General features: G+C 41.9%; 1 protein-coding gene across 1 annotated transcript; it reads left to right on the top strand.

The window, feature by feature from the left end:
- The first annotated feature begins 110 nt into the window (after window positions 1-110).
- Window positions 111-18,134, top strand: fance (FA complementation group E). The gene is made up of 10 exons (XM_068007370.1): window positions 111-1,418; window positions 3,079-3,739; window positions 7,264-7,308; window positions 7,956-8,009; window positions 8,722-8,865; window positions 9,832-9,955; window positions 11,148-11,223; window positions 12,838-12,904; window positions 15,905-16,030; window positions 17,778-18,134. Exons 1-10 carry the CDS (start codon window positions 1,210-1,212, stop codon window positions 17,880-17,882), a joined length of 1,611 nt encoding a protein of 536 aa, XP_067863471.1. The 5' UTR covers window positions 111-1,209; the 3' UTR covers window positions 17,883-18,134.
- The last annotated feature ends 365 nt before the right edge of the window (window positions 18,135-18,499 follow it).

Raw genomic sequence — 18,499 nt, 5'->3', positions numbered from 1 at the left:
AGGGCCGGGTATAGGGGGGGGGGAGAGAGATAGACAGACCCGGGTATATGGTGGGGGGGGGAAGAGAGAGATAGACAGACCCGGGTATATGGGGGGAGGAAAGGGACAGGAAAATAGGATAGAGAGGAAGAAAATGCAAGCAAAAAGAACTGGAGTTAGCATGAGAGCCATACAAGATAGAGAGACAAGAAAACATGGGTGCTTTGTATATTGTATATACAGATACATTATACAGGGGGAAAGAGAGATCTGGTATGGAGGGAATAAGGGCCAGGTATATAGAGGAGATGAACAGGGAGAGAGACATACACAGAGAGAAAAGGGAGGCACAAATATTGTATAACGAGGGGGATAACTGCACATAGTGAGAGAGGAAAACAAGGGCAAGGAGGAGAGATCCAGAGAGAGAGAGGGGGCTCACACTTAGAGACCCAGTCAGAATGAGACAGGAGGGAGAGTGACAAAAGGGCAATAGCGGGAGAGAGTGACTTGTGTAGTTTGCAAATTTTATGTGTAAGAAGATAATCTCATTCTATGCCAGAGTTTTAACTACCCACCCTATTATTAATATTTTACGAAGCAGTATCAACACTAAAACAATAATAATACAAAATACCAAGGTGTAAAGCCCAGAACCTGGAATTCAATTATATTTATTGTAAATATGATCTCTGTTGGTGTAGCATAATGCAACTGAAAATTAGCTGGGGATAGAGGGAGAGACCTTCATGGTAAAGAATAGGAAGAAAGAGAAGTATAGCTTAGAATTGAGGAAGAGAGACTCACAAAAAATGGAGAGTGACAGGAAAATGGGATAGAGAGAAAGAAAATGCCAGCAAAAAGAACTGGAGATAACACGAGAGCAATACAGGATAGAGAGACAAGAAAACATGGGATAGAAAGAGTGGCAAAAACAGCAAGTAGAAGAGGAGTGACAGAAAAATAAGCGATCGTGTACAGTCCCCATCTTATCTGGACGAAAGAGGGAGAGAGAAACTGCAGAAGAGAATCGAAAATAGCAGAGATGAGCAGGAGGTAGAGACCAAGAGACAAACATTGGAAGGGAGAGAGGAAGAACCAGGAGAGCAAAAGCCTGAGAGAGAGAGACTGCTTAAAAATGCTGCTTCCTATGTGAAACCTGCCACGTACAAGATCATTTTAATTCAGGCGCTCCATGCTGATTTTTATTTCTGATTTCTTGCAAGGGGCATGGAGGACTATAAAGTGCTGCTGGAACAGTTTGAGAAACCTTTCCAAATCCTGCTTCACACGCTGACCCAGGGCATATTGGGAGCTACTACTGCATTTCATATTCTGCAGCGTATCCAATCCAAGCAGTCTCTCCATTGGAGAACCTTTACAGAGACACTGTGCAGGTCTGAGCCATTGTTGGAAGGGAAGGAGCAGAAGCTTAGTCTGTAAGAACCTTTAATTGTGAACAATTCTGAGATTTCACCAAATATGTGAAACATTTAGTAAACCTGAATCCGCATAATTCATTTTATTGCATAGTTCTGTACACAGGTCTCTGGAGTGGAGTGCAAGTTTTTTCTCTTTTCATCACTTAATTTGAGGGTTGATTATTTTCTATTTTTCTCTTTGTACCACTTGCCGCATATGTGCCAAGATGGCAGGTATTGACTTCCTCTTGGACATCTGCTGTTGATCCAACTATGAGGAGATGCATAAAGATGTGCATTGTGACTGTCCATTTGACCTTTTTGTCTCTCCTTGAGTTGGAAGCACTTGTCTTCCTTTCGGTGATTCCTTGTGGCGGCACAGCTGAGAACTTTCCATGGCGATCAGGAGCCTTTGTCTTTGACTGTACTTTTGGTCATCCCGACTTCAGTTCTTGCCCCTACTTGATGTCTGTTGTTTTTGTCTTTTCAAGGACTCAAATGTTTTCTTTGTGAGGAGCACTATAGAAATGTAAGTTTTTGTATGTGGGAATCATGAAACCAAACCTCTCTTACCAGAGACTGGAACCTCAATGCACAACTTTGCCATAATGCCCGAAGCTTACATGCTTAATTGTGGACTACTAGAAACCTGGTGCTAAATGAGATTCAAAAGTTCTACCCCTTTACGGTGGTGACTGATATTGGAGTACAGTTTCATTGTTGGTGGCCACCTTCTGGCACTTTCCCCAATTGGCCCTTTGTGTTTGAACCTGGACAGTGAGTGCCAGCAAACTTACCAGCTGAGCCCAATCCCATCCTTACCTGCTACTGATAAGGATGTATGTCCAGCAAGGATCATTGGATCAGAAGTAGGTACCTTGGTAGGCCCCCACACCCCTCCCCGATGCCCTCAGCCTGGAGGTGCTGAGACTAGTTGTACAATCCTACCACTGCTTCAGCTGAGATCAGCTAACTCAGATCAGACCAGACCAGGAATGGAACCTGGGACTTTCTTGGTCTGTATTGCTTAGTACTACACGAGGCAATGCATTTACCTGTGAACTCAGTTAAAGGAATCTTTAACCCAGCAGGCGTGGTATTACACTAAATGGCTAAATGTCTTTTCACTTTTTGTACAATTAAACCACAATGCGGTTTCTTAAATTGCTCCATTATATTTTGATGAAAATTGATACAGATTTATATAAGGAACCCACCTTCATTAAAACTGGATTGAAACTGTCAACATTCATTTCATGTAGGACTCTAACAGACAGCATATAGAGCAGACCTTCAACTCAGCAGTATGGTTAGCATTTGAACTCGGGTCCCAGAAGTGAAAGTGCCTCCCCATAACCTCTACTCACCTTATTTCAGTGGTATGTAATTAAAGCATCACATATTCATTGGGCAGTTAATTATATATAGGGCAAGTGATTTATCACTGAGATCCTCTGACGTTTCCACTGCCTCTACAAAATTGTGTTACTCAGGCAGCAAGTCACATTGGGGTAAGTGTAAAAAATTGCAGGATTTGTTGTCGGATTTCATATGGTTAGGTCTAACAATATGTCCAGCATATACGGTGACATATATATGTGTGTATGTAATAAGTTGTGGTAACAGTATTGTGTCTCTCAGCTATTTACTAACAGTTTTGTTGTTTGCTCTCTCTTAGAAAGCCATTGTTTTATTTTTTACCAGTGATGGTCAGAAGAAACCTCTTGTCTTTTCTTCACTTGGGCAACACCATTGTACCTAAAGACTGTCTGCATCATCTTATTCTGCAGTTGAGGCAAAACCCTGCCAGTGATCTCTGGACACAGAAATTAATTGATGTCCTGGAACAAGATTTAGAAAATGGACTATGTCATTTGATGTATGTTTCACATACAGACCGATCTCAGCATCAATTAAAATGTCTCCGTCAAAAATTAATGGGGATTTCTGAAGACCGTGCCGGTTCTGAGAAAAGGTTAGGATGGTACTTCAGTCAACAACAAAACAGCAGCGGTAATGAATCCTCTGAAGATGTAGAAGGCAAGTCAGTATTAACACAGAACTCTAAGAAACGGAAAATCTCTGTGAAAGATTCATCTCCTTTGGATAATGATGATGATGAGCAAAATGCAACAAAGAAAATAAAACTGTCGCAGGATATTGTCTGTTTAGATCCCTTTATTGGCAACAAGAAGCAAGATGTTACCCCAATGACTGGGAACTTGGAAAAAGTACAACTTATCCATACACAAGTCCATAACAAGTTGGATATCGTTGAGGTGGAACAGAAAGTACCTCCAAATACAGAGAAAAGACTTGATTTGCCAGAACACGTCAAGGTACGTCATTTTTATTCAAATGTAGGTCGAGGATGTTTGACAGGAATTGTTTATCATGTGAGTTTTACCCCGTAATTTGAGTGACTTATTCCAACCAATATCGCTCCAGAACCTTATGCTATTGGTTTAAATAAAGTTAAATTTTAAATAAATTCCGGTATTAACATTCTGGAAAGACTATTTTTCAGACAGAAGTACAGAGGATTGTGAATGATTTGCTCTCTGAGGGTGTACCATAGTTATTGCTATGATGCACCACAAAAGGGAGGAAGGGCAGGAGAAGAGTATGGTGGCATGTAGAGGAGGTAGATAGAGGAGCTCTGGACCCATGCTCCTTCCCTTCCATCTATCTCCTTCATTTTGTATCATTGTAGTGCAGTGATAGCCCTCTCAACTGAGTCAGAATATTGTACATTCAAGCCCCACTCCAGCACTTGAGCATATAATCCAGGCTGACACTTCAGTGCAGTACTGAGGGAGTGCTGCATTGTCAGAGGTGCCATCTTTTGAATGAGATGTTAAACCAAGGCCCCATCTCCCAGTTTACAGGGATGTAAAAGATCCTGTGGCCCTATTCAAAGAGGAGCAGAGACTTTACACACTGTTGTAGCTAATAATTCCTTTGCTGTGATGTGCTTCAGGGCATCCTGAGGATGTGAAAGGTGCAGTTTTAATGGTCTTTCTTTCTTCGTCTTTGTCCTGCCTTGCTCTCAAATCTCATCTCCTGGCCTCACTTCCTGGTGTACTGCACTGTCGCTGTGCCAGTCTCTTATCCCACCCATTACTGCTCTGCTGAACTACATTTCTGTCATGTCCCAGAGTCGTTTTCTTCCTCAAACAGACCCATAGCCTAACCCTACTCTAACTTGGGTCCCTGTGGCACAAGTTGCTGGTGCTCTTTGAGCATCCTCTCAGGCTGCCCTCTTTCCCTTTCCCAGTGCTTACTGTCAGTTACAGTACCTTGGTGCCACTCCTTCATGCTCCTTCTTTCCAGGACTCTTTCCATCTCATGCCCCTTCTGATTTCCCCTCCAAATACCTCCTTCCAACTTCCACTGCAGCAACCTTCAAGCTTGCCATTATCTTTGCAATGTCCTGCAAAATATCTGTGCTCTCTTAAACAAGATCCTCCTATTTGGTCTTATCTAGGATGAGTGCATTGACACCCTGAATCTGACTGAAACCTGTCTTGTGAATGGCAATTTTTTCCCCCCTCTCACCGAGCCCACCCCCACTCGATTACACATTTTAACATGTTCCCGTGTCTGAACTGCTGTGGAAGCAAAGGGGGCTCATCTCCAGATCTTACTTCAGCTTAACGTACTTTCTCCACATTAGATTTCCTCAATCTCCACCACCCTTCCCACCTCTCCTTCAGGATCCTAATTGCTTAGCATTCCTTCTGGTACCTTCTTTGCCTTCCTTACCACTCTACCTCTGGCCTCAGTCTTTACACTGAGCAACTCATCATCTGCAACTTTTGCTGCACCTGCACTACCTCTTGCCCTATCTCCTTTGGCTGATTTTTCTGCCATCTCTGTCAACTACCCCTCCCCCCCCAACCTCACCAAACTGCCCCATCTGCACACATTGCTGCTCCCTCCATCTTGTTATCATGAGGCCATGCTATCTTGAAGATGATGATTAACATGTTCATTTGCGATTACTTCATCTGTTTATAGGATGTCTGCCCCTAAATCCTCCCCCTCTTTCTGATCCTGGAAAAATCAGCCCCTCGCTTCCCTCACAAGTGCTCTATCTGATTTTCAGTCTCTGGCCTACTACTGATATCTTTTTAAACTTAATTCTTGGGATATGGGCATCGCTGGCATTTATTGCCCATCATTGTCTATCAATCAGCTCTGTGAATCCACAATAGTCTGGCCTTCACTCTCAATATTCTTCTTACTACCAGACTCTGGATGCTCACACTCTTATCCTCCCAACCCACTATAACAGCCACCTCCACGGGCTCAAGATAATGGGCAGAAGACCCATGTACATATGGCGTATGATTGTCCCCTACGAGATCTCCTGAAGCAGTATTGCTGCTTCCTGTCTGCAGTATGATCCTCATATTACTCCAGGGTCATTCAGGGAGCAAGAACAAGCCCAGACTCCTCCTACCATTATGTTTATGTGCTTTGGGAAGTCCTGAGGATGTGAAAGGTGGTATATAAATGCAAGTTTTTTTCTTTATCTCTTGATTTGAGTACTTCATTGGCTGTGAAGTACTTTGGGATGTCACGAAAGTCACTATATAAATGCAAGATTGTTCTTTCTCTCTTGTATTTGTTACATTCACATAGTTGTGACACTGACACACTGTTCACTAGTGCTTTATCTACTGTGCAGATTGTCCAAAGGCTGGTGAATATGTGCTGGTACTTGACCCCAAATAATTTCCATATCAGCCACTAATACTGGTCCCACTCAGCTCCAAACCTTCATTCCTGCTCCATCACCATCGTCGCCTCTAATGTTAAATGTGAGCAGCTCATGGTCTCCTTAAAATCAAGGCTACATGCTCGACTGCCGCTGCCTCCTGCACCCTCACCTCTCGCTCATTTTGGTTCTTCTGCCAAATATGTCACCACCCTCCTTCGGTCTAAAGGAAGAATCTTCTGGTAAAGTTGCTGTTAAAAAAGGCCCACCTTGTGGTAGCCCTGCAGAATTCCTGATAGGTTTGACGGCTTGTGTTACAGTTCTCCCGGACCAGTAAATCTTATCCCAGTATGCAGTCCTTTGCCTTTTTGCCTATTTGAGTGGTGTAACCCAGAGGGCAGCATCAATGGGTCAGAACATAAGCAGCAGCAAAGACCACGGCAAAACTGACAGCAACAAAAACCCCAGGCTAGAATTACATTGGTGTTGGACATAAAGGAATCACACTGCTGTTGAACATGAATCTTCCCCAACTCAACTCGTGCTAAAGAGAATTAGCATCCTCTCCCATTGGTTTGAAGTTGGTGAGGAAGATGTGGAGAGTTGCAATTAAAATTAAATTTGATTCCTCCATGTAAACAAGTCATACAATCTACATTAATATCTCAAGATTCTTGAGTTTGTAACACTGTGATGCCCAAGTACGTTGAATTCAATGGATAATGTGTTAATAGCAATGCCTGCTATTAGTATTTACAGTGCCACCTCTAGAGCAAATAATATCAGCCTGTTAGGACCAACACAGCTAAAAGATGTATATTTCCTCCAGCTTCCTGTGAACAAACCACAGGAGATTCACTGGTAATTCTATACTGAAAACATGAAATCCTGGTACATTTAGATGTAATAAACATAGAATCATATGGACCATGGAGTGATTACACAATACCTGAAATGGAGACCAATAAACTCGAGAGAGAGAGAGAGAGACAGGGGAAACCAAAATGGAGACCATTATTTAATGACACAGGAGGTCATTAGATGTGATAATTGATAGAGCAAGCCTTACTAATTGATTTCTCTGCATAAACTTCCTGGTTCCAAACCTGTTGAATGATGTATACTGTTTTTCTTTAACAGTCTTCTGTATCCAGACTGAGGGATCTGTTTGAGGCAGACTCAGACGTAAGTGTTCTTTAAAGTATCTCTGATCAGAATGTCTACACAAAACAAAAGCTCCTTTTTGAAGGAGGGATGTATTCAAACTGTAGAAAAAAATGTTCATATGTCTTCTATTTGATTGGTAATTTGCAGCAGTGCTTTTATTCACCAGAAAATAAAGCATGCTCATTCTCGTCCACTGGATTAGTATTGGGCAGAAAATAATGTACTAATTTGACTATTGATATCAATCATATTTGGACAAAAAATAGTTCATTATTAGTGCCATCCAGCACCAGTGATGTACAATATATTTAGTTTCCCAAATCAAACCAGTGAGCGCAGAATACTGCCGTCTCTTCAAGGAACCATGATTATATAGAATTTACAGCACAGAAACAGGCCATTCGGCCCAACTGATCTATACTGGTGTTTATGCTTCATGCAAGGGTGATGTGTGGCTTGTGGGAAACTTAATAATGGAAATAAAGTTGATATGAGTTAATTACTGTAATTATGTGAAATCTTGTTGATGGGGGAGGTGTTGGGTGTTGAAGATGTAGCTCTGAAATCAAGTTTATTGTGTTTGTGATGATTACAGATAGATGCAACAGCAGGTTGATACTATCTGTAAACTATTTTTATGAGGAGGTTTTTTTTTCTCCTTTCAGAAGTTGGAACCATCCCAAGAACTAAATATCCTCAATGAATGTAATCCAAGTCAGGTAGGACCAGAGTGTTTTTTTTAAAGCAACACCGTTTGCAGTGAACTGCACTTCAGATTGTCTTTATTACGGTGGCATCCTGTTCTGCCAAGTCTCACTGGCCTGGACTTTCCGTTTTGGGGGCATCTCTGGTGGGGTACTTACCCAGGAAATGCTCCCTTGACCCTGGCTGTATTTCCGGTCCCCGGGATAATTTGCATGAGGGAAGGAGGCTCCCAGTCTCTGCGGGAGAGTCGCGGCAGAGCTGGGATGGAGACTTGCTGCGACAGGCCCCAGGATCGCTGCGTGGGGGAGAAAGCAACAAAATGTTGAGCTTGTGAAGAAAATTGAATTTTTTTGTGTTACTGTTGGGACCTTTGCACACTCGCATTCAAAGCCCCTTCCACTGCACCCCTGAGACTCCCTCTGCTGATCCGAGAATGCTGAAGGCTGGGCCCTTAATGGCAGCCCTTGAATTCGGTGTTCAATCAGTACATGGGGTAGGCACATTTTGTGCTACAAGGACTACCCTCTAGAAAAGAGGAAGGAGGCGGAGCCTGTCCCCAACTCATGTCAGGCCCTATCCACTCTAAAGAAAAAAAACCGGTACTTTTGACAGTGTGAGATTCTGAGAACACAAACATAGTGGCCCCATCCTGCTGGTTGTCTGGTAAATTTAAAGTTTTGTTCATAACGTTTTCAGTGATTGATTTGCACATTCCATTTCTTGTAGCTGGAGAAACTCTGTTTATTATTGCGGTTGTCTGATCTCCCAGAGCACCTCCTGCCCTTGGCCTGCAACAGACTGATCTCGCTGTCATCTGATCTCAGTTACAGTAATGCGACTGTGCTTGCTCGGAACCTCTTCTTGTCGAGGGTATGATAATTTGTGTGGTATAATTTGGAACTACATTCTTCAATTCCCTCTTTTTTTTTCCAGCTTGGGCTTTTCAGCCATTTTAATTTCAAAGGGCTCCTCTGCTGCCCATAGCAACGCTGGGCACCAGGGATTGACAGATGTCCCTTGTGTCTTGGCACATATGACAGAAATACATCATCCAACGTATTTTCTATTATTTGCAGAGCATTGCAGCATGCTCATCCATATATGGGCAGACTGTGTCACTTCCACCGGGAAATCCTGGAAGTGGAAGGGACGAGTGGGGAGCCAGCAGAGTGGCTCCCAAGGACGTTTTCAGCTTGTCCATCCTAGTTACTATGGGACTGGAGCACCTCAAGCAGAAAATCTAGTTTCTATTTATATCTGTAATGCAGGGGATGTGTTGATACTATTTTCAGTACTTGATTTCTACTACAGTGTCACTATATGCTTGTTAATGATGCTTCACAAGATTGGAGTACTGCATCCGTTGAGTGTTGAATAGTCTTGGGATCTGCTCATTTTAGAGGTTAGCTGATGCAGAGCCAGTGAAGATTTGTATTTATGTATATATGCATTGATATAAATAATATGTAGCTCTCCTAATGGTTCAGATAGTAAAGGCAGTGTGTAGCTGAACCTTAAGGGTCAGTAGTTTCTGAAGTTTGGTTCATAGTATGTGCTGAATTAGTTGATTTCAATCAGCTTAGCATTAGAAATGTTCATTGCTTATCCAGTGATGACCCCCCCCACTGCTGAAAGGGCCACAAGGAGAGGATCAGGCTTGGCTTTGGTGCCCTCTATGGTCAAATAGTATGTTAATACTCATTTTATGGACTGACACATGAAGAAAGGCTATCTAGACTAGATACTGAAAGCGCCTGTAGATGTCCCCAGGAGTATGGCCTTCAGTAGAGATGGGGAGAAATAATAAATAAATAAGTGGATTGTGTATATTTGCAGGTACTCTCACTGACAGAGCCTGCGTCACGCTTTCTAACAGTCGCCATCACTTCATTTTGCAAGAAGTACGCACGTCCATCCTGCAATGCTTTGATCGGGCCGCTCCTTCAGACTCCAGACTTGGGTACGGTCAGGCTCGAAAAGCTGTGAGAGATGCATTGAAGCCACTGAACAACTGTTATCTCTGACTAACTAAGAATGACTAAAACACTCCTTACGCTGGTGATCTGTGCAACAATTTTTGTACTCTCTTTCTTGCCTCTTTTTAACTGAACACTAAGCCAACATTCGCCTTTTATTCTCCCTGTTGGGAGGAGATTAGCCAGTTCATCACTGCAGTGGTCAGCATCTTGCTGTATGCAAAATTATGGATATGAACCTGTGTTTTTTCACTTAGTGTAACAAGGTATTGGAGCAGAACATGGGAACATAGGAATTGCTAGACGAGAAAAGATCGAGGTCCATCTAGTTCGCTTTCTCCCATTTTGGTAGTCAATAATGGAATTGTTGACTAATCACGACAATCAATCTCTATCAAGAGTCTACAACAGACCAGGACAGGAGGCGAGGAAAACTCCCAGTGGTGGAAAGCTTTGGGAAGCATAGGTCCAAAGTCACCCGTTCTTCCCAAGCATGCTGCACTTGCCAAACGTCATGTCATAAATTATTAACATACCGTATCCCAAAATATTATTTTCTGAAAGAAATCTATCTAATTTGCGTCACCAGGCTGCCACAGTTAGCTTTGAATTTGCATAATCTATAGAATACAATTCTGTGAAGTTGCAATCTTTCTGTAAGTTACATTTTTGTTTCTAGTTAGAAACATGAAATCTGTTGAAGTAACGTCCTCCAGTGCTCTGATGATGCTGCTCTTATACCAGCTGCTAGGAGATGCTGAAATGTACTCCAGGTTGACTCATTGAGGGTTGGATTGCTGTGGATGCTATTTGTATCAACGCTGTAAATCCCTTCAAAAAGATTGTGTTTGCAATGTCACTACAGTTAACGTCCAGGCGCCAATACCCCCATCGTGGAACTTTTCAATCTTTCTATGTGAAACTTCCTTTCTGAGTCTCAACCAGTTGTTTAACTGAGATTAAGAGCCCTCAGTGCGGGCAGTTGTGGGCTTGCACCTGTATCTTTCCACGCTGTGCAACAATGCATTACGGCAAATTTCAGTCTCTATCATCTTAATCAATAACTGTAAAGTAATTTTTTTATATATTGAATTTTACTGAAATAGGCAATAACTGTTAAAAATGCTTTTGCCTGCAGTTTAATGGGAACACTCAATGTTTTCGGATTCTTTACAGGAAATGTTCAAGTGGAGCTGATCTGCAGACTTACAGAAGACTGCCTCGAACCAGAGCATCTAACAGCGATTTTTGGGTTGATTTATTCTATTGATAATTAAAGTTTACATCGCATGTATATCTCGTACTATTCCTCCCTTAGAAAAACATATTTGAAAGTATCCATTCATATGGTTAAATGGAAGACAAATCTCAGGGAACAAAAAGTCCTTCATTCTTTCTAAATCCACCATTGAGAGTCTCGATTAGTGTCTCCCTCCCTGCTGGGCCACTTTGCTGGTGGCATTAAATCGAGGAAGCCTCCGTGCAAACAATGGGGACGGTGGCTGCAGATGAGCCATCGGGCTATTTTGGAGCTGCATTCCCAGCCTGTATTGTGGTTGAGGGGTCTGGTGCCACTCAGGCCAGTTTAAAGTTGCAGCCACCACTGTTTGCAACACAGCCACTCCATGTTGGTCAACTTTACCAAAGAGACCTAGCAGTGAGGGAGGCCCTACCTGAGGGTCTTTATGGTAACCACAAAATTGATGTTTTTAAAAATAAATTTAAGGCATGAGTATCATTCACGTCCATGGAAAGAGGGAGTATTTTCAACAAAACCTACTCCGAGATTTTATTTCCCCTTTAATCAGTAATGAGGGAGGATAGAAGAAAGAGCTACTTTTATGCAAACAGTCTTGAAAGCATAGCTGCAGAAGGAATCCTTATGAGCACCCTCGGCAGGTTCAATGAAAAATGACCAAAAATAAACATTAAGATCTGACTGTTTTGCACAGCTGTGGTTTGGGGACCTTGCATTATTTTCAAAATCTCTGCTGCCAATGAGATATTTTCTCTACTTTCAGCACAGATCTTGTGCTTATGACCATGTTCACAGGAATAAATGGGGAGAAATATGAGTTTAAACCAGCGCTCTGCAACTTTCACTGGTATGTAGTTAGCTCTGATTGAATCCAGATCAACTGGTAAAATAAGTGTCCTGTGAAATCACTTAGAAAGTGTAGTCATTTGTTTTGTAAGCAAATGTGGCAGCACACATCATTGAGATGAATGACCAGTTAATCTGTTTTTGGTGATTTTGGTTGAGGGCTAATTGTTAGGCCAGGACACCGGGAGAACTCTCTGCTCTTTGCAAAAGGGCTATGAGATCTTTTACATCCAGCTAAACAGGCAGACGGGGACTTTGTTTAATGTCTCATCCGAAGGCCGGCCCCTCCGACAATGCAGCACTGAAATGTCAGCCTACATTAAGTGCTCAAGTCCTGGTGACTTGAACTGACAACCTTCTGAGCCAGAGGTGAGAGTTTAACCACTGAGCCAAGCTGACATGTAAATTGGTGAATAAGTCACACCAGCATTGTATCTTGTGTAACTTGTAAGTGATTGGTTTCCACAGTGACAGTCAGTCTTGGGACGAGTTTACTTGCCTTTATTGGGCAAGAATAGTTGAAGGGAGACTCCACGTAATAGTATATATATAGCTACAATAAGGATGTGGTCTGTGGAAGGTCCTGATGAGGGCAAGAAAAGAATGGAGAGAATTGAACAGGTTGAATTATGAGATACTTCTGTATAATAGATTTGTATATGTGAACAATAGTGTCTTTTATATAAAAAAACTATTAAGATTTTCTTTTAAGTGTGTTGGCCATTCTTGCTAAAATCATTAATTATTGTGATATACTTACAGACAAGTCATGTCCATAACGTGGAGTGAAGAAATACTTTCTGTGGTCCATACACTGCTTGAGAGGAAGGTGAGCAATAAAAGAAAATAACAAAGTTGGAGACACCACAAGACACTATGTATAGTTTACAATATTGAGCATGTGTTAACAGCAGCAAAACTAACCAGTTGACCTAGAAATAAATGGCAGGTCCAACTGGATCAGACGAGTATCTGCCAACATATAAAATACCATCTATATTTGTGATTTGCATCAGATTCCTAACTAGCCCTGTTCTATTCTTGGGCAAGGTGCCAGAGGGCAGCTGGAACAGTGAAACTGCACCCCATCAAGAGGACAGAATTATATCTCTTTTTTTGACAGTACTGACTTGGAACTGTTTCTGTTTATATACTATCTTAGTTAATGGAGCTGCTCTTTTTATTGGCTGAGTAAATAATAATAGATAGACGTATTCTGAATTACTATCAGATATGTATATATGTTCACTGAAAGAAACATATACAATTCTGGGAAGATTAGTGGCAGGTCAGAAGATTGGACAATATAAAGAACAGCAAAGAATGACTAAAGGAATAAGGAGGGAGAAAGTAGAGTATGAGAGAAAGCTAGCTCGAAATATAAAAAGATAGTAAGAGGTATTTAAAAAGGAAAAAAGTAAAGTGAGCGTTGGTCCTCTGAGAGTGAGTCTGGGGAATTAATAATGGAGAATAAGGAAATGGCAAATGAATTGAACAGATGTTTTGCATCCGTCTTCACTGTAGAGGATATAAATAACATGCCAGAAATAATTGTGAATCAAGAGGTGAAAGGGAGGGAAGAACTTAAAACATTTACAATCACCAGGGAAAGGGTTCTGAAAAATATTAGAACTAAAAGCTGACAAGTCCCCAGGTCCTGACAGACTTCATCCTAGGGTCTTAAAATAAGTGGCTGCAGAGATAGTAGATGCATTGGTATTAATTTTCCAAAATTCCCTAGGTTCTGGAAGGGTCCAATCAGATTGGAAAATAGCGAATGTAACTCCTCTGTTCAAGAAAGGAGAGACAGAAAGCAGGAAACTACAGGCCAGTTAGCTTAACATCTGTCATAGGGAAAATGCTAGAATTATTAAGGAGGTTATAGCAGGGCACTTAGAAAATCTCAATGCAATCAGGCAGAGTCAACACGGCTTTGTGAAAGGGAAATCGTGTTTGACTAATTTATTAGAGTTCTTTGAGGAAGTAACAAGCAACGTGGATATATGGGATCCTGTGGATGTGGTGTACTTGGATTTCCAGAAGGCTTTTGACAAGGTGCCACATCGAAGGCTACTACACAAAATCAGGGTGCATGGCATAGGGGGTATCATATTAGCATGGATAAAGGATTGGTTAGCTAACAGGAAACAGAGAGTAGGCATAAATGGGTCATTTTCAGGTTGGCGAAATGTATTGAGTGGAAAGCCACAGGGATCAGTGCTTGGACCTCAACTATTTACAATCCAAATCAACGATATGGATGAAGGTACCGAATGTATGGTTGTTAAATTTGCTGATGACACAAAGGTAGGTAGGAAAGTAAGTTGTGAAGAGGATATAAGGAGTTTGCAAAGGGATATAGATAGGTTAAGTGAGTGGGCAAAAATTTGGCAGATGGAGTATAATGTGGGAAAATGTGAACTTGTCCACTTTGGCAGGAGGAATAGAAAAGCAGTATATTATTTAAATGGAGAGAGATTGCAGAACTCTGAGGTACAGAGGGATCTGAGTGTCCTCGTACATGAATCACAAAAAGTTAGTATGCAGGTACAGCAAGTGATTAGGAAGGCAAATGGAATGTTGTCATTTATTGCATGGAATATAAAAGTAGAGATGTTTTGCTGTAGTTGTACAGGGCATTGGTGAGACCACATCTAGGATACTGTGTGCAGTTTTGGTCTCCTTATTTAAGAAAGGACATAATTGCTTTGGAGGCGGTTCAGAGAAGGTTTGCTTGACTGATTCCTGGGATGAGGGGGTTATCTTATGAGGAAAGGTTGGACAAGTTAGGTATGGATACATTGGAGTTTAGAAGAATGAGAGGTGATCTTACTGAAACATATGGGGGTTATCTTATGAGGAAAGGTTGGACAAGTTAGGTATGGATACATTGGAGTTTAGAAGAATGAGAGGTGATCTTACTGAAACATATAAGATCCTGAGGGGACGAGAAGGGGTAGATGCTGAGAGGATTTTTCCCCTTGTGGGATAGACTAGAACTAGGGGCAACAATTTAAAAATAAGGGGTCTCCCATTTAAGATGGAGATGAGGAGAATTTTTTTCTGAGGGTTGCGGATCTGTGGAACTCCCTTCCCCAGAGTGCGGTGGAGGCAGGGACATTGAATATTTATAAGGCTGAGTTAGATAGATTCCTGATTAACAAGGGAGTCAAAGGTTATAGTAGGTAGACGGGAAAGTACGGTTGAGGTCACAATCAGATCAGCCATGATCTTATCAAATAGCCGAATGGCTTGCTCCTGCTCTTAATTTGTATGTTCGTATGTCCATGTAATATGTACACTTAATATAATGCTCTCCTCCCAATCAGCTATTGCAGGTTTACCTCCCAAGTCCTGCTTACATTTTGGTTCCATGCTCTGTGACCATCCTCATTGATAATATAAATCACCAACTAAGACTATTCTTACCTGCATATCCTAGCAATAGAAAGGCAGCCAGATGGTGGAGATAATATTTCAAAAAAAGAAAACGGAGCCGGGTTAATAGGAATTTGTGTACTTCCCAGTGTGGATTTAAAATCCAGTATTAGCCCTTCTGAAATGCCTCACAATCTGAAGAAATAAGAACTTGCGCTTATGTAGTCCTTTATCATTTTTACTGGGGTGTCCCAAATTGCTATACAAATTTACTTATTTTTTGAAATGCAGTCACTGTTTGCTATGCAACTTGTTGGTTGCTCACATAACAAAGTCTCACAAACAGCATATTAATAAATGACCAGATCACTTGTTTTCATGGTGTTGGTTGAGGGAGGAGCCAGGACTTGTTCTGCTATTTGAACAATTCCCATTCTGTTTTTCCTAACAGGTAGAACTAACGTCTGAACTGTTTGAACAGTTTGTTCAAAAGCTAAGCCAGCAGGCTGGGAGATTCAACGCATCTACGAAATATGCCAAGATGGTCCTAGCTACACTTACGAAGTACCAGATTTATGTGAGTATTACAGCTGGGCTTTGAGGAAAAACTCAGGCTGAGATCTTCACTCATTTTTCAACAGAACTGCAGGGTGGGGGGAGGGGGATGTAACCAGAGTCAACCAGCTAGCTCCCTGCTCACCACCCCCCCCTCCCCCAAAAAGCCTTTAGGGTATCCTGCCAGAAGTGGAGCAAGGAGGGGGGCAGACAGACAATATGTCAATCTATCTATAGGTGGGTGTAATGGAATAATATACAAAAAGAGGAAGTGCGCATCTAACTTGTGTCAAGGGATGCCTGTTCATTGCTGGCTGAGGTGGGCCGCATGGGTCCCATTCAAAATTTATACATTTTTAAATCTGGTGATCGTTTGCATTGGCTTTTCTGACATTTAATTTTTATTTTTGGAGATATACAATGGCAGCACTGAGGCCACTGGCTAACATCTCTGATGTCTGCCAAAATTATGCAGTTGACCCCAAAGCCAGAAAATCGGCTGAGTTGGAGGGGCATCTTTGTGACTGGACTAATCCTGCTGGGCTGAAAATGTGGCCCAGTCGTACGACAGTGGAAAATTTTGACTCTTGCATCTGATGTACTGTATTAATTTAACAGTACAGTTAAATGGTCACATTGCAGTGGAATGAAACATTCTTCCCTTTGTAACCACTGGACTCATTAAGTACTCTAAGGTCAGATAATTGTGCAGGTTAAGTGGCAATATAACTTTTTTCTAAATGTTTAGAAAATTATAGGAAAAACAGATTGCTTTATAGTAAAGAGAGAGAATGTTTCCAAGTGGCTCTTGACTGCACCATGGAGACTACCTGAGTAGGCATTTAGTTAAAGTCCTCTTTATTTGCCTCACAAATGGAGTGATGGCCTCAGCCAATTATTCTTAATTATGTCACAGAATGGGGATTTCAATGTACAGTCCCCACCTCTTACAGCGGGCACGTTTTTTGCGATTTGCCCGTTAGACGCGATGGCCGGTATAACACGTACACAGTCTGTGGATCGTATTAGCGACCCAGTTTAGACAGTTTGAGGGCCCATGGCTGATACCTGATACGGAACCACGTCGCTCCATCAGTCACCTGCAGCGAACCCATGGCCCTGCCAGCACCATTCCTATTCATTATTGCTGGTCATGGTTGGATGCTGTTGGCAATAGAGTCCACTAACTGTAGCCTGATAGCGCTATAAGGATGTTGTCATCGCTCATCAGCATCCGCAGCTCCCTGAACGAACCTCCTGACTAGACTTGACCAAGGACCCCGGCTCCAACCTCACCCTTGTCTTGTACCAGCATTACTTTTTTCTGGAAAAGTTTTTTTATATATAAATTGGGTTGAGTGGGAGGGCAGTAAGGGTAGCTTCTCAACTTAGGAACATAAGGGTCAGAAAGTAAATGGAGGGCTGCTCAAAACTCGGCTAACGAATGCAGTGTTGTACCTGCCATACAGACCAGAAGGTCCTGGGTTTGATGAAGGTAGTAGTGCTACAATTGGTTTGAGACTTCTGGGCTAGGCTCCAGGGTTCTTGCTTCTAAATATTATCCAGTGACCCTAGTTGGAAAGTACCTGTCATGTGAGGACAGGATTGAGCTTGGCTACGAAGAAAGCTCCCCTCCATCTCCACTGTCAAGCCACAGAATCTGTAGAACCGTCACAGAGACCTTCAGGAGAGGAGGGAAATTAAAAGAAAATAATTTGTAGAAATGATACAAAAACATATTGACTTTTTTTTGTTGTTGCTTTTTCTAGATAACACCGGCTCACAAGAACACACTGTCCTGTGCCTTGGTTCGACACACGACATTTCTGAGGAAGTCAATGCAGGCAGCACTAAAGCACATCAATGCAACGTGAGGTGCTTTTCTAGTTATCTAAAACAGCAGAAACAATGGTGGGACATGGAGAGGAACTGTGATAATACATTTGTTATACATCTAGTTTGGTCGGAGTACATGTCTCTTCAGTTCCATAACTTATGAACCACAGCAAAAATTGGAATAGGTGACGAATAGCTATGAAGATATCCACACAGCTATATTTAAATTAAGTTGAGGATTATGAGGCTGTGTAGTGTATGTATCTATAATAAATTTGCTCTGCATGTCACTTTTGTGAGCATCACCATTCCATGACAATGCCTGCAGCTGCATCTTTCCACCACTTGATGGTGCTGCAGATCCCTATATTGACAACTTCACAAATGCGTTGAAGGAAAGTAGCTTTCTACTGCCATCAGGTCTGCAAAGCACAAGAAATCCACTAAAGTTTATATAAATGATAAGACTTATCTGCACTCGGCTCCTGTTGATGCAGGCCACTGGTTGGAGTTACAATGACAGCCAGCACGGATTTGTTAAAGGTAAATTGTGTTGGACCAGCTTGATGTTCTTTGATGAATGGAAAGGGCAGATGAAGCTAGTGTGGTTGATGTGTATGTGGAATTTCAAAAGGTGTTTAACAAAATACCACAT

The sequence above is a fragment of the Heptranchias perlo genome, chromosome 27 (genome assembly GCF_035084215.1).
Source record: "Heptranchias perlo isolate sHepPer1 chromosome 27, sHepPer1.hap1, whole genome shotgun sequence".
NCBI classification, from domain to species: domain Eukaryota; kingdom Metazoa; phylum Chordata; class Chondrichthyes; order Hexanchiformes; family Hexanchidae; genus Heptranchias; species Heptranchias perlo.
Note: the sequence above shows the minus strand (reverse complement) of the source record. Positions and strands in the feature narration are given on the sequence as shown.

Coding starts and splice junctions, on each gene's coding strand:
- fance (XM_068007370.1), top strand. CDS start 1,210: ATGGAGGACTATAAAGTGCTGCTGGAACAGTTTGAGAAACCTTTCCAA. Junction 11,224..12,837: donor CATCTAACAGCGATTTTTGG/GTTGATTTATTC, acceptor ATATACTTACAG/ACAAGTCATGTCCATAACGT. Junction 16,031..17,777: donor TTACGAAGTACCAGATTTAT/GTGAGTATTACA, acceptor TGCTTTTTCTAG/ATAACACCGGCTCACAAGAA.